Source organism: Aulonocara sp. 'chitande type north' Nkhata Bay, linkage group LG13, assembly GCF_057382095.1.
Source record: "Aulonocara sp. 'chitande type north' Nkhata Bay isolate Kocher_YH1m ecotype deep benthic linkage group LG13, A_spYH_male_GT1.1, whole genome shotgun sequence".
In the NCBI taxonomy this organism is placed as follows: Eukaryota; Metazoa; Chordata; class Actinopteri; order Cichliformes; family Cichlidae; genus Aulonocara; species Aulonocara sp. 'chitande type north' Nkhata Bay.
In genome coordinates, this window is record NC_141356.1 from 14,525,335 (window position 1) to 14,545,018 (window position 19,684).

General features: G+C 39.4%; 2 protein-coding genes across 9 annotated transcripts in view; one reads left to right on the top strand and one right to left on the bottom strand.

The window, feature by feature from the left end:
* Window positions 1-273: 273 nt before the first annotated feature.
* LOC147315844 (protein phosphatase 1 regulatory subunit 1C-like) lies at window positions 274-19,052 on the top strand. Of its 2 annotated transcripts, XM_086258817.1 has the most exons (6): window positions 274-566; window positions 2,143-2,200; window positions 4,737-4,774; window positions 5,438-5,492; window positions 9,022-9,225; window positions 11,201-13,227. In XM_086258817.1, exons 1-6 carry the CDS (start codon window positions 486-488, stop codon window positions 11,254-11,256), a joined length of 492 nt encoding a protein of 163 aa, XP_086114943.1. In that variant the 5' UTR covers window positions 274-485; the 3' UTR covers window positions 11,257-13,227. The 2 variants fall into 2 exon arrangements, with proteins under 2 accessions (XP_086114943.1, XP_086114944.1); XM_086258818.1 differs by lacking the exons at window positions 9,022-9,225; window positions 11,201-13,227 and adding an exon at window positions 14,699-19,052 and having other exon boundaries at window positions 390-566.
* nckap1 (NCK-associated protein 1) overlaps window positions 17,460-19,684 on the bottom strand; it is a 38,909-nt gene continuing 36,684 nt past the window's right edge. For all 7 annotated transcript variants that reach the window (XM_086258807.1, XM_086258806.1, XM_086258805.1 and 4 more), the window contains one exon: window positions 17,460-19,623. In XM_086258807.1, the coding sequence (XP_086114933.1) occupies window positions 19,507-19,623 (117 nt within the window). In that variant the 3' untranslated portion in view covers window positions 17,460-19,506. The remainder of the gene's footprint in view (window positions 19,624-19,684) is intronic.

The following is a 19,684-nucleotide window of genomic DNA, read 5'->3' on the forward strand; positions in this document are numbered from 1 at the left end:
TGCCATCTTTGGTCACATGGTCTTTTTCCATCATAAAATCAATGCCATACTCTTATAACTTTCAAGCGTAACAGACCTCAAATAGCATTGATCTGGGGCTAAATGTGGCTTCTAGTGGTGAAGTGAAAGCTGTAAATTGAAGCAGCTCAAGTGAACATGTGAGATCAGGCCAGGCACATCTGCACTCTATGAACAGAATAATATCATGAGATAGTAAATTTACTCAATTATTTCCAATTTCAGTAAATATCAGATGTTGTTTCGGAAAACACTGCACTGTCTTGGCTGCTCCCCCCTCATTTTCTCTCTAGCTCTTCACATCTGTCAATTAGTGATAATGGACCACATCGGCCAAGAGGAGACCACTCCCACACTCCCTCTCTATTCCCTCCCTCCTTGACACACAAACACACACACACACACACACACACATCCACTCTCTCTCTCTCTCCTCTGTCTTTCTTTCTATCTCTCAGTCAGTAATAATGGAGCCCAGCAGTCCAAAGAAGATCCAGTTCGCTGTGCCTCCGCTGCAGGGACAGCTTGACCCACAGGCTGCCGAACATGTGAGTGTATCCGAGCATGTGTGGGCCAAAGAGTTTGGCTCATGCATGTGAGAGCTGAATGGGGCTTTTATGTCCTGCGTGTGTTATCAGGAATTTTCGGTGTGTGGGTGCAGAGCATGTGCGCAAGTCGGCATTATGAAAACGGCCGTTTGTGTATCTGGCTGACAGCATGTGTATTTAATGGGTACGCTGTGTTTGAGCTGCAGTGCATGTGACACTTTTAAGTGCTTTGTTTTCACATCTGTTGGTCAGGCGTTTAAGTGCAGGAGATTTATGTGACTTTGAATAAATGATATGAAGAATTACAGAAAAAAATACACACTGAAATACCATTTAAATAATTTAACAGTGACTTATTTACTGTAACTTCCATAAACTTTTACATAGTGTATTTACTCCCATCTCTTCCAGGAATCAGAAATGCTTTTCCTTGTTTGTTTTACAAGTAGCTGATGACGGAAATCCCAAGAAATCTTGCTCACCTTTTCTTCTAGGTTACTTTGGTTCAAAGGCATTCATGGTAAAATGGGATAATTCTTACTAACTGACCGTTTCCTCAAACGTGGAGAAGCCTGGCAGAGGCACATTTTTTCTTTAGCTGATCCTGAGTGGCTCTAAGAGGAAGAAGCATAAGCTGCTTTTACAAACAAGCTTAACCGTCATATATCAGGGAGTTGCTGCTCTTTGCTTTTTCCTGACATCTTTATGGACTGTTTGAGGAAGTTGGTGATGAACAGTGACTGATTAGGGCCCCCTGCATCTAATGTTGGGGGAGTGACTGCCTCAGAAAGTGTCAGCATTCCCACAAATCACAGATAAATTTCACAGATGGTTTTAAGAGATACCATCGCACCAACCTCTCCCTGTCAAATAAACAATGAACGACAGTGTGCATTTTTTACTACTGGCTATCATTTTTTTTTCCTGAAAAGCCACCTTCCAGTAAGGGTCAAGTGATCTTTTTAGTCATATATGATTATAGACTGAATGCCCTTACTGTATAGTGTTTACTTCAATGTGCAGTTGTACACCCACAGGCTGGTTCTGAGCCAGGAAAACCCAGAAAACATGCACTGCAAGGGTTAGGGACTGTTGCCAAAGTGTCTGCGCATTAAATCTTTGGGAATATAGACTACGAGTTGCATTTAAAAATTAGAAATTTGGATTTGAAATGTCCTCAATATTACACTCTTCCAAAGAATGAGGTAGAAAAATAAATATTAAGTCAGGCAGTTGTTAGTTTACTTTAGTTAGTTACTTTATCACAGCGTGGTTTGTGGGAAAGATGTGCTTTTAAACCTTGAATCAAGTAATAAAAGTTTAAGTAGCAGACTGTAATTTTAATATGCACTGGGGATCATAAACCCATAAACCTCACCCTGCTAATAAGAGTACACTGTTACATTTACACAGATGCACAGCGTTGTGTTTCTTTACACTGTGATAGTCGGGACAGTTTGTTCCAGCTGGTATTTTTCATAAAGGTTTATTTGGACAATGGACTGAAGTTAGTGTTCCCAAAGCCAACGAATGATTTCAAGGGTTAATGATGAAAATGTGTGTGTGTTTACCTCAGATCCGCCGCAGAAGACCAACTCCTGCCACTCTGCAGATCTACAGACAACCTGGCACAGGTGAGACAGGGAAAGAGGAAATGAGAAAGGGTGAGAGGTAGAGTGGGAGACGGGCTGCTGAAAAGCAGCAGCTGTAATGGAACCTTTATTAGATTACTTTTGGTAAGTGATCTGAGTGTTTAGAGCGGGCTGATGGATGCCTGCAGAGTGTGTGTTTGTGCTCTAAGCTGTTATAAATCCCTCTACACGGGAACCGACTGATTGAATAATCACGCTGATTCCATTCTGTGAGCTCAGCTCTGAGGCTGGTCCCATTACAACTGCACTGAGCTCTGCAGGCGCCCGATTTGGTTTTAAGCTGCCATTTTGTCCATTTCTAAAGAAAGAAAAATCCCAAAAATGTTGCTTAAAAGGGAAAAAAAAAGCCAGAGAGCGAGACAGACAGAAACAACTTCAGTATCTTCAACACACAGAGAGAAATATTCTCAGCAGAGGGCAGCCACAAATCATCTCGATCTTTCTGTGCATGATTGGCTATGCTATGCACAAAAAGAATCTAAAGCTCATGATTTTCAAGTCTTAGTTAAAGAAAGGACTGTTTTCATTTTTAAACCTTGGTTATTTTTCACTCCTTCCTCTTTATCTAGCAAATGACACTCAAAACACAACAGTGAGAGTCTTGAGAGAGGCTGCACATAAATCTAAATGTTTTATCGTCTGTGGTATAAACATGAATATTCTTTTTAATCTCACCATTTCCATTAACCAATTATGACCTAAAACCACTTTAAATTTGTAGTTCTTCCTAATTTTCAGTCAGTTCACCCGACGGTCTGTAGGAGGAGAAGCAGCTGGCAGCTGTGAAAGCAAGAAGCAACCACATGCTTTCAAATAAGGTCACTGGGACAGGAACTGCAGACCCAATGTTCTAAATTTGCTAATTAGTTTCAATATTTTTCCACTCTTTGAAATGATGGCAGATATGTTTCACATTAAGTTAAAAAAAAAAAACCCCAAAACATTACTGTGGCTGCGGTCTGTAAGCCAAAGTGTTCTTACGCAAGGCACCCGACCCTGAGTTACTCCTGATGCATTCAGAGTGTTATTATTTTACAGTGAATTATTTAACCCACAAGTTTCAGAAGAGTCACTAATATTTTATAAAAATTTAGGAACTTTAGGAGTGGCGATTGCAGCTCTACTGTGTTTTCTCACAAACTTTTATACAGCCAGTCTTGTTTTTGCAAACAGAGAAATCGCCCCCTACTGGTCATTAATAGGGATGCAGGTTAAAAGCGCTGCAATCCAGAAGCTACTTTTGCACTTTCTGTGTTTATACCAAATCTGTCACAGTGGCCATCGTAACAGTCACGCCATAATTTAAGATCTGGATACTACATCCATCTTTTGTATACAGTCTGTGGTTTCAATGAGCACGAGGACGAGTAAGCAGTGGTGGCCACCCGGAGAAATAAAATGTTATTTTCTAAATTGCACAGACCTGCAGCCCTGACACAGACTGAGGACAGAGATGGAGTCAGCTGAGATGTAACACACATGTAGAAAGAGTCATTACTATTTTAGCCGAATAAACCTTTTCAGGCTTTACGAGTGCAGTGGAAACACAGGCAAACAGCAGAATAGGAACCCTTTAGCTTCTTGTAACAGGTTCCTGGCACTAAAAGCTTTTGGTGCTTTGAGTGGGATTAAGGCTGTTAAATCAAAGCAGACACAGAAATACAAAAAGCAGAAAAGTTGGAAGAATAACATGAAAAACTGCCAAGAGATGCAAATCAAGCAAAACAAGATGCACAACAGAAACAGATGTAAAGCAATAAAAAAAATACAGATCCCGTTATTGACAAATAAAAATTATGCTTAAAAATGTATTTATACTATATTGATATTTCAACTCATCAATAATATCATAACGGTAACTGTTCTTTTTGTTAATTTGTGATTTAGGTTTTATGTGTTTGCCAAAAATAAAGAATGAAATAAAATAACTAATTCATTTCTCTACAGACAAAATCTTCTATAGATAGCAATGACATGTTTTGACCACAGTAAAAATCTGACAGCCAAAAGTAGGTGCAGAAATAATAGAAAAAGATCCGAGCAGATGGTGAAGAAACAACCACAGAGACTCAAAACTGAATTGTTTTGCACCTCCTCCCGTGTGGGTGTATTGTTACTGCATGCATACTGGTGAGGGGCTTTTTACATGACCAGGGGCCTGTTCTCTCATAATCCCTCCATGCCTGTATGGGCGATCAATACTGATTAACACGACCAGCACCAGTACATGTTGCACTGGGAAGCGTACAAACTGCAGCTGTGCTGTTTTTGAAGTGGATCACAGCATGGCTTCAGGCCACAGAGGAAGCCAAATTACTAAAAACCCGCTACCCATTACCCATGTGGTGTGAACTAGCTGGCAGACCCCGCCCCCCATGAGAACTCTTAATGCCAGCATTCACACTACTGAGCTGGAAACCTGATAATAAGAAAGCAAAGAATCAAAAGAAAGAGGTGAGGTTATGGCAAATGGATTTAAGGATAAAGCTCAATTTCTGTTGTTTTATCTCTCCTGCAGATGTTGGAGATCAGAACAATGCCAGTGGAGACTCACAGGTTTGTATATATAGTTGTAAATGCACACAGATACAGGGAAAAGAGAAACTCAGCAACAGGTAAACATTTGTCAGATGAAAATAATAATCTTCTCTGTATAAGCAAATTAAAAAAAGAAAAAAAAAAGACCTCCACGATGTTAGCGACTGATAAAGTACTGCAAAACAACCTTTTAGTTACATTTCTTTTTCACATGACTGTAATCAGTCTCATCTATGACAGAAATGCAAAATATCTTTAAGGTTTTCAGTCATTTTATGAAAAAAGGAATTTAAAAATACTAACTATAAAAATTAGACAATCTTTAATAAATCTAGAAAAAAAATCAAATTTTGATTTTGTATTACTGTATCCAACTATCACTTTAACATCATAGTGTAGATGAACTGGAGGCAACCACCCATTATAATGAAGTGTTTTTTTCATCCTTTTAAAAACATATTCATGTTTCAAACCATTTGACTGTTAGCCATGGTTCACTGCAAAAAATAATGTATTGATTATTGAATGAAAAACAATTATTGGAAGATTTTTATGATTAAAGATTCACAACAGCAGATAAATAGATATGTTTGGACTCCACTCAGTCATTTGACGGTTAGAGGAGAATTTTCATTTTGAACTTTTGTCACAAAGATGATTTTCTTTTCTTTTGCTCTGCAGGCTTCAGAGTCCTCTCAGAGGAAGCAGAGCACCTATGCCCCACCCTCCATGAAAGGTAAATGCACAGCTGGTTCCAGCCTCGTCTCCATTTAATTAAAAACAACAACAACAACAAAAAAAAAAACCCCAAATGTGTACAATGTCTATAAAAAGCATAAAAGCTCAGTTTTCCCTCGAGGAGAGGATTATGAAGATTTATGTGGTGCATCACAAGCCCAAATGTTATCTATTGTTTTAAAAGCCACATTTTTCCTATAATTAAAACACCAACGAGATGCACCAGAAACAACAAAGACACCAAAATGTGCATTAAAACAATAATGAAAGACATGTAGCATCACTGATAGAAAAGCAAAGATTCTACATGTTTAAGGAGCTGCGACAGCGTTTGTCTTTGTAGTCTATGAAAAGGCACAGAAACAGAAATAAAAGCATCTACTGTTGATGTTTTTTTTTATAAATCAATTACACATCTTTGACTCAGACGAGCTTAAAGTTTTGGATAATTAGCAACAGACTCTTTATTGTATCTCTTTGGCATCATCAAAATCAGTCTGATTTGAGGGAGACCGAGCCGACAATCCGCATGTTGTTAGAAAATGTTATCCAACCAGCAATATTCAATAACTAACACATGATTTATAGTCAGAATAAAAGCTACAAACTTGTCCTTATGCGTGTATTTTCGTTCAGTCTATTGATTTTTTTTTCTACAAAATTTTGATACGATACCCTCTAATGTCTGCAGTGTCATTGCTTGCAGCTGTGTACACACTAGTCTCTTCCCTCCTCTCTTAAGTTTTGTGGTATCTGTATGTTCTGCCTTTAGGATGGAAGCTCTGCTTGTTTTGCTTCACATATTTGTTGTTCTTAAGATTTCCTTTCTTTAGTCTGAGTTTTAGCCTTGTTTGTTCTTTAGCCTCTGGCCCTGTTTTTCCCAGCCTGTGATCTGATTTCCAGCTGGCAGCGTGACAGAGAGAAGATAGTCAGGGTTACTTCTAATGGCTCGTCTTTTTTCCTTTATTATCGCTCACATATATATCCTACCACAGCGGTGGGTGTTTATATTAAAGGGAATCAGGCAAATGTTTTTTAAAAAAGAAGAATCCTCTGTAGGCTCATTTTCAGACAGCTTTTTCTAGTCTTGGTTCGGGATGAGAGCACATGTCCTCAGGAAGATGGACACGGCTCTGGGCGTTCAAACTTCTACTTATGAGGAGAAGCCAATGACAAAATCTAGAGGAAGGGTGGCTTTAAAAGCAAAGAAAGGCAAAAGAACCTGGTTCAGACAGAAGACGATGAAGTAAGGGCCCCAGCATAACATGAATAAAAATGATTCTGAACTGTTAATCATGGAATTCTAGAGTCCAAGATTACAAAATTATGAAGGTGGAACTGAGCAGAAGAGGTCCTCTTTAAAGTATGGCTGGATTAATAACCACTTATGTCAAATATAGTTCATAGAAATGCTGTACTCTAGGCCTAATAATAATCCCTCCATCAGCTCCTCACTCTGCTCTCTCCTCACTCATGAACAGGACTCAGAGATACGACCTAAACTCGTCTACTTAGGGCAGCAACTTGTCCCACTCTGGGCGATCGTGGCTCAAGAGTTGGGAGTTCGCCTTGTAATCGGAAGGTTGCCAGTTCAAGCCCCGGCTTGGACAGTCTCGGTCGTTGTCTCCTTGGGCAAGACACTTCACCCGTTGCCTACTGGTGATGGTCAGAGGGCCTGGTGGCGCCAGTGTCCGGCAGCCTCGGCTCTGTCAGTGCGCCCCAGGGTGGCTGTGGCTACAATGTAGCTGCCATCACCAGTGTGTGTGTGTGTGTGTGGATGACTGGATCTGTAAAGCGTTATACAAATACAGGCCATTTACCATTTCACTCCACCCTTTTCCAACTGAGAACCATGGCCTCAGATTGTGAGGTGCCCATTCATTCCTGCCGCTTCATAATCGGCAGTGAATAATGGTCTGATGAATACTTTGATCAGAAACACAGATTTGCAGGGACTTAATTGTTTGAACAGATTCATTTGTCAACTCAGGCAGCGTCTCAGCTGTCGCCAGCAAAACAATGCAAAAAGCACCCGTCTGATGTCTTTTAGCATGACTTTCCTGTAGCAGTTTTTGTCATTTTGTTATCGTCGCTGGAGCTGAATAATTGATGAAACTATTATAGAGATTCCACATGGAAAGCAGGAATCAGAGGAAGTGATGCAGAACAGGAGAGGCTGATTGAGAAAAAAGAGGGGGAAAAAAACACACTGGTGATTTTTTTATATCCGGGGAGCACGGACAACTCTGCTTTAGGAGTACGCAGAAAAAGGTGTGTGTTTTAGGGGGGAAATTATAAAGAGGAAAGAAAAAGAACGCAGCACATATAAGTCTGGGCAGAGAGTGCAGCACTGACTTGATTCCGGGAAGTGGAGACTGTAAAAGCTTTTCTTTTATTGATCCCATGCAGCTGAGTGAGTGTGTATGTAAGACTAAGTGAAAGAGGGAGTGTGTGTGTGTGTGTGTGTGTGTGTGTGTGTGTGTGTGTGTGTGTGTGTGTGTGTGTGTGTGTGTGTGTGTGTGTGTGTGTGTGTGTGTGTGGCTAATAGTCTCTTGAGTAACTGCCTATGCCCTAAATCCATAGCAAGCATTTACATTTTGTTGGATAAGGAAAATTTTTTTATTTATAAATCTACTGTCCCAGCGCGGTGTTTAATATGTTTTCTCTCACTGTCGTACTTTTTTTAAAAAAATATTATATTTCATTAAAGCCTCATCAGGCACACACTGTTGACAAAACAAAAACCTTTAATTCAAACAATAAACAATTATTATTAATACACTTTTAAGTTTTTAAGTTTAGTTCCAACTATATTAACCTTGATCTGTGTGTGATTCAGTATTATATTTGACAAACTTATAAAATACAAAAGTTCTTCCTTAACAGCCTAAACTTTTACAGTAAATCAGCAACTGCAAAAAATCTACAAGTGATAGTTTAAGGAGCTTGAAAAGAAAAAGCGTATGGATTTTTTTAGGTTTCTTGAAGACTTTTTACCTCTCACCCGAGAAGCTTCTTCAAATCTGAGAGCAATTGGTGGAGAGTCCCAGATTTGAAGACCTATGTGAATGTTCCCAGGAGGGTCATGGACCCCCTATTGATCCTCTACCTAATCACATGAGCCAAGGTGTGAAAATGGGTGTGGGTCACAATCAGTCCTTTAGAGATGTCTCTCTACCAATTGCTTTTAGAACTAAAGAAGCTTCTCGGATGATCTTCAAGAAACCTAAAAAGGTCCAGATGCTTTTGTTTCCAAGCTCCTTAGACTACATTCAACTGGATGACTGAGAACCTTCACAGACTTCTTCTACAAGTGATACATATTCCTCTGGTTTAACTCTGATGTTACTAGAAGCCCAATCTGTTTTGCTCTCCTTCAGTTTAACTTTTTGGTCTTCTAATTTGGTCCCTTTCATTTTCATTCTACAAATTCCTTTTTACGTTTGCTATCTTGAGCCGTTCCTGCGCTAAAGTGATGTGCCTGTAGTTGAAGTGTATCTCCACTAGAGGTGCTCTTCTCTCCTCAGAGCTTCAGCTGGGGGTGGAGCAACACCTTCTGGGGGCAGGGCTCTGTGAGACAGACAGCGAGCTCAGCCCAGTCACAGCAGAGCTCTATGTTACCGCTGCAATGTGGGGTAATCACAATGGGCCAGAGGAAGCCAATGGGAATGAGGCGAGTCTGCTGTTAGCCAATCAAGAGAGAGGAATGGCAGAGAGCAACAGTTCAGGGGGTAAAATATTTTTAGCTGGGCATACATAACACCAACTGGTCAGCAGTGTACTCCAAAAAACCCCAAACCAATCACTTTTGTCTAGTTGTTACACAATAATGACTTACTTTGACTTCAAGGTCAGCTAGTTTAGTGACTTCCATGCCAACTAAATGTTGGCAGAGGAAAATTGAAACCCAAAACACAGTTCTCATACCATAATCTGACTTTTTGGAGTAAACAGTTGGCCTTACACACACACACACACACACACACACACACACACACACACACACACACACACACACACACACACACACACACACACACACACACACACACACACGTTCATTTCAAGACTAAATTATGATATTGTGAAGTTGCCAGCAGCAAAAGCCAGATTAAGTTGCATGCAAGTACTGCAGATAAAGTGTCATAAAATAAAATAACAAGAAACAAAATTATATTTGCATTGATGCACGGTATTACCTTTTGGACTATATGGAAACAGCCAGTGCAGACATGCTTGTGCAGTCCTCTAAAAGACCTAACATTAAATAGCCCATCAGTGATGATGCTATTTAAATTGCTAACCTGAACACTTTCCACTGTTTTTAACGCTCACTTCACTACAAAGTAATTGTTTGTTATGACTTTTGTACCTTCAGGTGTAGGGATATTAAACAGCACAAACATTTGGCCAACACCGGTGAAGAAAGTTGTGTCACTTGAACCCGTGCAGATCTAGCTATGCTTGCATACGCAGAAACTATATCAGTGTCATTTATAGTACTGCATTGAATATAATAATAGGTATGGGCCTACAGGCCAGCAGATCCATGTTATTTTCCTTTCTAAATTAGGACCCATGTATTCAGGCCTGGTCAGACACTTGTGAGCAAGCTCCTCTCCAAGGTCAGGCTGAAGGGGGTAATTATCTTCTGAGCAAGCATGACCCATTATCCTCAGGAGATCCTCCAGGGGCCACAGACAGCATAGTTAGAAAAGGGGGGGATTCATGCTGAAAGCAGACTGTTGAAGTGCCTTTTTTTAATAAGACTGGCGCCTCCTGCCTTGGAGAGAAGACTCAGGTATATCTGGAGAGATTACGTGTCCCAACAGAAAGGCCACAGGATCCACTATGAGGAATATTACAGTGTTGGAGAAAGACATTTACAGTACTGTGCACTAAAGTACACTGAAACTGAACCTTGGATAGACGATAATGAGTGCATAGATGCAGTGCAAACAGTTTACTGATTAGCCCAAGGACAATATTTCCATGAAACAAACTGTAATGGGATGTAGTTGCATCGAGTTTGCTCATTAAAATAATAAACAAGCTCGCATTTTGCCAGTGCAAAAACATTTCAAAGTTGTGTTTGCACTCAGCTTTAAGTCTTCTCTCCTTCCTGTATAGCCATGAAATTAACTGTTGTTCAGGATTTATTAGCGGAGTTTTGCTTCTGACAGCAGAGTTATGCAGACACACCAGTGTATAAATTCAAACGACATCGATCACTACAGCAAAGATTCAATGCAGTACTATAAATTAAGCTCTAGTCTCTCAGCTGCCTGCTCTTATCAGCCACCGCAGCCTAGTCCTGAGAAAACCACCTCCCAGTAACGCACAGCAAACAGAAAGTCAGATACGAGCAGGTGAGGAAAGCTGAACATCGAGCAGCTAAAGAAGCAGATATTTTTCTTAGCTAGTCTATTAGAAAGGAAGAACTGCGACTGTAAACAGCTGCTGCTTTTACTCAAATCCTGAGTGTCCAAAATCTGCTATTTCTCTAAAATAATCACTGATGCACATCCTCTAACCTTCACTGTATGCTCACATTTCCATACTAACAGTCTGTGATTTGAAATTTGTTGAGAAGAGACTACTAACAGCACAACTCCTGTGTCTCCCTCTCTTATCTTCCTGTGGCTTTGCATGATATTCCACTCTTGTGCCTTCTTCCATCCTTCCTCTTCTCTTCCCATTTCTCAGATTTGTCATGTGACCACAAAAAGGAAGTGTCCAGTCCGGACTCTGTCTCCCGATAGCCGCCTTTCATCTCCTCGTCTCTCAGTAACAGACTTTCCCCTTCATCTTTCTCACTGGTGTTCATCACATCCTATTAACACTCTGCTTCACTCTTATGCTACACCTATATGCAGTATGATTTGATTTGGTAGCAGCTCTCACGCGCTTTCATGCGCACACACATGCACATAAAAGATTTTAGCTGGATGTACCAACTTTAAAAACTTTGGCTGTAAAAATAAAGATTATATTCAAGCACGTCTTTGTCCTACTTTCTCAAGACCGTTTAAAGAAACATACGTTTAGGCTGAAACATTTTTGCATTTGGGGTTTGGCTTCATGTTGAGTGTGGTTTTAAGCAACAGCACATTTTTTTCCTTCCTCAACAAAAAAACAAAAAACAAAATGTCTGACGATGTCTTATTGTCTCTCCTTTAAATATGAAGCCATGTGGGATAGAGCAGAGCAGACTGAGACAACCATTAAGAGATTAAAGCATTTATATCTGCAGCGACGTGACTATCTGGAGATCAGCATCTGCACATCACTGCATTAACATGTGGAGTTGTAAAGGAGTGCTTGGTTTATGCAGCACGAGTCCTGGTGTTTTTAAATCCCAAGGCCGTGAGAGGGGGGAAATAAAAACAATCCACAGACAGGATGTGCTGTGAGAAGAAGTGGCTTTACTATCACAAGTGGTTAAATGCATCGTTATCTGGTTTATCTTTGAATCCTGCTTAAAACTGCATCCTGTCAAAAGTGGCAAAAGTTCAGGTTAGGCAGCTTAAAACTGCCTTCATAATGCAAAACTGAGTTAGGAGTTTTAGTTCGAAAGTCAAAATTTCCAGAAAACCTGACATTTTGACTCATGGATGGAAAAAAGAACAAGAGAAATAAAGGACTTTTTATATATAAATACTTAGCATCTTATAATAATGTCACACTATTAAGAATTATGCAGTATTATAAGTACAGATATATCATTATGACAATGGTTATGATTATTATTAGTAGTGATGCCTTTACACGGTGTAACAGTAACAGATGGATAAACAAATCTGTATTTGGAATACTAAGGAGGACTATGATAACTGTACGGTATCAGCAAGCGCTACCAAATACTTTTGTGTGTTCATTATTTTTATTTTTTGTCCTCCAGTTAATGAGAATTAGGAGGTCTTCATCAATTACTGTGATCTCACCAGGTTAACTCTTTCCTTGCACTTCTTATTCATGGACATAATGGCAAAATTCATATTTTCCACTTTTAAAAATCTAAGAATTCCCATTTGGTGTTTGGAAAGGTTGATGGTGGAACAAATCACTTCACTCTCACAAAAGCAGCCCAATGTGGCACACACATCTCAGATTTTCACACATTTGTGTTATTAATACACAGTCCATCGTTAGGTGGTTGCTAGGCGGATTGTGAAGTAGTCAAATAGTTAACGTCACGATATACTGTGTATATAAAAGGCTTGTTGATATAAGTGCATGTTACAGTCATGCAATTAAAATCATAATATGCTTTTACAAGGTGTTATAGGAGCACGAGCTACAAATGTGTAATTTTGGGAAGCATGATGATGTCATCATATGGGGTGGAAGATGTACCTGTGCGCCAGATCATGTAGGAGGAGTTTACAAGCAGATTTTTGTATCATTGTAAGACCTTTTTTTTTTTTTTTTTTAATGTACTGACTTTTTTGGAGGCACTGACCACAGTGTCTGTCACGTTTTTAAAACCTGGTTTCTTGGTTACTGTTGCAAAGCTTTATCTAGAAAAAGTATGTGTCACAGATGTTTCTGATTACTACTGAAACCCAACACATTATCTACAAATTTGTGTTGACAATTCATGTCCATGAACACAAATAACTATTTCAGATTCTGCGTGGACAGCAGGGTGTTTCATTATAAGCCATAATTGCAGTGTCATTACCTTTCCTGCTCTCACCTGTAGTTTGGGTTTGGTCATCTCGCCGTGCTTCTCTTTTCAGCTCCGTCTCCACACCCTCCAGCTGCAGCTGACAGCTGCCCCTCCTGATTCTGCCAGAGGTCTCTTCCTGTTCTGGGCAAACATTTCAACTCTGAATAACCATCAGCTTTTCTCAAAGTTTATCTTGGTTGATTTACAGTTCAAAATAAAAGTTGAGCTGATGTCAGACATGTGACCTTACAGCTGGCTCAGTGTCATTTAAACCACTGCCTTGATAAGACTCAAACAAGAATTAATTTATGTTATTATTCTATTGATTTGAGAAAAAAATATTTTAAAATGAGAGAAGAGTAAAAATGCTAAGAAATAAACATAAAAGTCTGACTGAGCTCTAACTCTGATTTCAGTTTCTAATCTCACAATTAAAGGCTCGCTTCACACGTCCATGATGCTGACACTGTTGACAATGAGTAAAGATTGTAAAGAAGCTACACGTATGAGCACACATCAAACAGAATTATCCTTATAGGGGGGAAGAAAACAACACTAAAAGTTCTTGCTGCATTTACCGTCTGATACGATAAGGCTGTAGTTGTGTTTGGATGTTTACCTCTCATTTTCCAGTGTAGTACAGTGTTCTCCTTTAATAACTTCTAACTGCTAGAAAACTAAAAGTTGGATGCTGCCCATCAAACCTAAACTCTTGTACTCGTGCAGCTCATGGAGGAGTCGGGTGGGAGCTTACAGGGCTGAGGAATAACTGCATAACAGGCATGAAAAAATAGTTTAAACAGAAAATACTTGGACATCTTTGCCTTTTTGATCCACTAAGGGAGATCGTGGCTCAAGAGTTGGGAGTTCGCCTTGTAATCGGAAGGTTGCCGGTTCGAGCCCCGGGTTGGACAGTCTCGGTCGTTGTCTCCTTGGGCAAGACACTTCACCCGTTGCCTACTGGTGGTGGTCAGAGTGCCTGGTGGCGCCAGTGTCCGGCAGCCTCGCCTCTGTCAGTGTGCCCCAGGGTGGCTGTGGCTACAATGTAGCTGTCATCACCAGTGTGTGTGAATGGGTGGATGACTGGATGTGTAAAGCGCTTTGGGGTCCTTAGGGACTAGTAAAGTGCTATACAAATATAGGCCATTTACCATTTCTAAATATGTTTCTGAGTCGTTTGTGCTACTGAACATGAATGTATTTCAGTAGTCAGAAGCCAAAGACATCGACTTTATAACAATAACATTGTAAAGCTGTCGTTCATTAAGTATTTAATATATAAAGCTTCTCTTGTTTTGTCAAAACACGAGCTTCTCTAGTGTTTTGACAACACGACAGAAAGCTTTTCAAAAGATTGAAGTGCTACACTCAAGTTAATTATATGACAATATTATGATCATGTAATGGTTTCTTTTCATTGCATAGGTAATCAAATGCATACACCTTCAAGGTGTATGAGAATCATTCGAATACAGTAGAAACTGAAATTCACTCAGCAGACTTTGGTACATTTGTCGCGTGTGTCTGTGCAGGTAAGCTGGAAAGCTCTGTGCCAGAGGAAGAGGAGGAAGGCAGCGCTCAGGACGACTAGTCCAGCAGAGAAACCTCAGCACTGAACAGGCGGCCAAATTTATTTGTGGATATTCTGGACAAACCCCAAGACGGATTCAAACATCCATCTCCATCCAAGTCAAGCACCTACTGTGCATGTCCGGGCTTGTTGGGAAAGCTGACCTGTGTGGAGGTTATAGAAAGCTCAGTTAAGGTTTTAATCACAGTAGGTAAAGAAACGTGTTCAACCAGCATCTCCTTCACTTTAAACAAAAGGGGAACAGCCCAGCTGACAGTCACCTGACCACAACTAACACCCAAGTACATAACAATTAAAATGAGCTCAGATTTAGTTCATAAATAAGGGCAGAAATATGTTTTTTCCTTAAACAGAAGTGATTAAAAAAAGAACCTTAAACTGCCCCAGATTTTTAAATGCTTCTGGTGGGAAACGAAACATTATCATCTCAAGCTTGTCTTAATATATGAAGGAAAATTGTTTATACAATTGTTTGTTTATACATTTTATATCATTTTAAAGTTTTTAAATATCAAGGAGGAAATTAATCTAGGTACATTTAATTCTACCTAGATTACATTAACTACAATGGATAGCAACTAGATATAACATGGGATCTGTGGAGCAGGGAAATTATTTTACTGCTATTGTTAAATAATAAATATAATCTGGAGTTTATATTGCATTCAGGGGTTGAACAGTGTGTGTCTTTCAGAAAGGCTAAAAGTAACAGGACAGGAAACAGGCTTGCAGAGAGTTTGCAGAAGCAGGAAGTTATTTTGAGCAGCAGGCTAAGACGAGGCTTTAACAATGTAACAGATAGCTTTAAGAAGGCCTTAAGATGTTATGCATACAGTTATTATGTTGACCTTGTATTTCAGGTGCAGTTATGACTATTTTATACACAATGCATATCTGTGCTTATTAAAGAGTTGGAGCTCGGTCAATTAATTGGGGGTCGGAAGCTTTGTTCGGCGCGATGTCCGGACAATCTATTGTGCAAGTGACTTGGAGCCATAGAAGGAATTGCAATACATGCTTACAAAACACTTATATATCAGGTCATTTCATATTAAGGTTTAAGTAGAGGTTCTTGGTTAAAACATTTATTTAGTAGAAAACATACATATAGTCTCAGTGAGCCTCTGGTCTGGTAAAAGGTCAGAAGTGCAACAGGTGAATTGAAAAAGAGCATGTGGGGTCAACACACACACACACGAGTTAGATTTATTTAGAGGAGAAATTAGTCATGTCTCGGCAAGAAAGAGGAACAATTCACTTTAAGACAAGAACGGAAAGTACCAGCCATGAAAATAGAAGATGATCTTCTGGGTTAAAAGTCATTGTGGTGTTGATCTGATCTATGTATAAAATGTATCTGTGACGCATGAAGGGGCGTCAGTAAATCAAACCCTGATGCTATAAAATATCTGTTTATGCTTTGATTAAGTCGGAGATCACTTGCTGTCGGCGTACAGAGTATCTTCCCACACGTGTGTTCATTAAAATCATTGTTTGACCAAGACCTTCTGGACCAAGGGTGGTTTGTACTCTCCTTCCTCAATTTTGAACCTTAACAGATCTAATACACAGTTGGCAAATTTCAAAAATATAGGATAAATGAAAATATAGCAAAAATGTTATCATCCAACTTCTCTTCTACGTGATTAGGATTTTCAAATATGTATTTATACATGTATTATTTTTAATTTGCATACATTTCCCACCAGAAGTTTTCAAAATGTCCACCGTGAGATTGCAGCTTGTAGGCAAAGCATATCTTAAACACACAAAATACTGCAATAAATATTGCAGTATTTTGATCGAAGGTTGCATTGATTGTCGGGTTGACCCTAAAGGTTTATAAGACATTCCTCAAACATTCTGCCATCTAACTGGAAAAGCACAAATATTACTGGCTACACTCAGGTGCAAAGGTCATTGTCCCTCCCCGTTCTTTTTGTGTCTTATTGAACTGCACACCATGTAAAAGTTCTGTGTTGCATTTAATTTTAAAAGTGTTCTTGAGATTTGATTCCTGCAGTTTGTTGCTGCAGGAATCAAATCACTTATTATAGCTTTTCATCATTTTACTCACTGAATGGTTTCAAAAATCTGCATCCAAGCACTGGAAACTGCCACTTTAATTTGCTGCAATTCTGCATCATGATACATTTGTCTACATCTACTTTTGTTTTTCTTCAAATAAACTGGATTTGATGAGGAATTACTAAATGTACCACGTATTATTATAATGGATTACTTTGAAGATGAGTTATGTTTTTTCATTACCATATGCTTTTCTTCTTCTGCGTACGTGATCGGCATCACCGGCACTTATAAATAACTGCAATAACTTGTCAAATTTGACGACATATATGCTACACCCTCAGCCACCAGGAATTTACTGTATACTTTTTGTCTTCATCTTGGATGCCTCCTGGTGGCTTTTCTATGACACAGCAAGGCTACCAAAGTAGTTTTGTTAGGAATGCCATAAAATCTTGAATAATTGAATAAAATAACATGAAGTAACAAAAAGCAACATCTTATTATTGATTTTTTTGAACAGTTGTTTACTTGTAGATCATTGCAGGAGTCCTGAGTAGATTGGTTACCTGCTGCGTAAAGTCTAACTTGTCACCTGACTGTGAATTACCCTTGTGTGTTCATACTTACTGGTTTTTACCTCATTCATCGCAGGTAGTGGCACACACTCAGAGTTCAGGTCTGACACAGCCCTAAAGTTTATTTTATTCATGTCATTTTAAGTTACAAGTTGGAATCAGAAACACAAAAAAAAAAGAGAAGAAAAAAAAAAAGAAGTTATAAAGTAAAACAGCAACCATTCCACATCAAATGGCAGAATGTGTCCACGGAGCTGTCCTTACAAGCTCATAATGCAAACTACTGACTCGCCACAGAAGAAACACCTTTTTTTTCTGTGTTCCTGCTACGTTCTGTAAATATGACTTCACTTTGCAGCCACCTGCAGAATAACTCCAGCAGTGGTTAAAAGTCATGAGTAGTATGCAGAATGAACCTTCAGACAGAGCCCTGGGGTTAGTATTACACTAGCAAAGGGCTAACTTAAGGAGAGTAAGGTTTGTGTCTCATTACGTAGCCCCTGCTGTGCTCTGATTGAGGAAGAAAATAAAAATCAGACTGCACTTTGTAAAAGTTGTCCATCTGTCCTTTAAGGTCCCACACAACCGTCGCAAATATGTAAGAGTCATTGGTGGATGCCCCTTCGACCAGAATTTGCAAATCCAGTGAAAGCGGCACTGAGGGTGAATAATAATTGTTTTTTATTCTTATTGCAGCTCCAGTTCATCTTGTTTTTTTATTAGTGTTAGGTGGTTAAAATGACCTTAGTATTAAAGTTAAACAGTTATATAACTGGACTATAGATGGTCAGCTATCATCAGCTGCTGCTAAGGTGCCTTTGAGTAAGGCGTGCTTCCCCCAGCTGCTTCAGTAGGGCTTCAAAAGAACAACGAAGCTCCTTTCCAGGAGCCACGAGTGGACTCGTTCTGATTAGGGGTTATTTTGTAGTTTTACTCTACCGCAGACAACATGTAGCACCTACTGCAGCGTCAGTCAGGGGAGCTGAGGGGAATACTTGCAAGTGTTTTCTTTTGCTTGATCCCACTGTAAGAGTTTAACAGAGCTGCCGCAGAGCTGGCGTCAAACACTGAAAACGCCCAAAAAAACGGCATTTCTCACCACTTGTCAACACTCCAATCCTTCCAAGCCCTGATACACACTTTTCTTTTTTTTAGTGTCAACACATTTGGCAAATCGTCATTGTCGTCGTCATAAAAATAACAAAACATAAACATTAAAAACAGACAGCTTCACATCAAAGTAGAATACAGATATTATATCTTTACCCACAAAATGTTCATGTTACGACTAGCTAGAAAAAAAAGAAAGAAAACATCACCATGTTATACAAGTGTGTGTCCGTCTGAATATGTGTGTGTGTGTGTGTGTGTGTGTTTGCTAGGAAATGGTCGAAGATTAGTGTTTGGAACCGTAGATCTGCTCAGGATTGTGTATCTGTACGCGTGTGTAAACTCAGATTAACGAGCAACATGTCTTTCAGTATCAACACAGGAATCCTCACCCCGCATCCATAAAAGAAATATAATAAGAATAATAATAAACCCCACAAAAACATCAGAATCATTTGCATTCTCAAAGTAAGCATCCAAAAATCCATCACCACATAGTAGTTATCAGCTGGCCACTAAAGTTCTCAAAACTTTCATTGCAAAATTAAAAAAACAAAAAAAAACAAAGGAGAAAAAAAATATTTTAGTGTCAACTATATATATATACTATATATTTATACTTTTGTTCTTTATACCAACCAAACATTATGTATTTTTTGTGTTGCTATGGTCGTGGTCCCTGGCAACATCATGGAAACGGTACGATTAAAATAAAGACACTGATCCCCCAACTTCATCCAGCTCGTGTTTCTGTTCATATGTTGTGTTTTTTCCCTCCTCTTTTTAATTTGAGCACTTGTGTTTCATACGCTCTTCTTATATTTTGAGTGGATTTGTTTTCAATGCTACGCGTTTAGTGTTAAATGCCGACAGTGTTGCTTTTTTGTCCGAACACGCTGAGGCTTTGTAGGCATAGATTAGTGTGTTTAGTTTGGATTTAGTGTACTCTGGTAGTGTGTATTTGTTTTGTCTGTACCCCCATTCAATAGCAGACTATAAGGTATGCCTTTGTGTGGTTAGTGTCTGTGTGTGTCTATGCATTAGCGCTGATGCTCTGTTTGTAGACGGCGTGGTAGGCGTTTCGCAACAGGACGTAAGGGAAACAGGACTCCAGCAGGTCCATGGTGAGGAAGGGAGACTCCTGCACAATCTGAAGCAGAAACGAAATGCAGAACAACTCTTAGACGATTGGAAATATACGGTAATACTCA

Bases quoted from the DNA above. Each gene is read 5' to 3' on its own strand.
- LOC147315844 (XM_086258817.1), top strand. From the start codon at position 486: ATGGAGCCCAGCAGTCCAAAGAAGATCCAGTTCGCTGTGCCTCCGCTG. The intron at 2,201-4,736 runs GTGAGACAGGGA...TCTCTCCTGCAG, and splicing joins CTACAGACAACCTGGCACAG to ATGTTGGAGATCAGAACAAT. The intron at 5,493-9,021 runs GTAAATGCACAG...TTCTCTCCTCAG, and splicing joins TGCCCCACCCTCCATGAAAG to AGCTTCAGCTGGGGGTGGAG.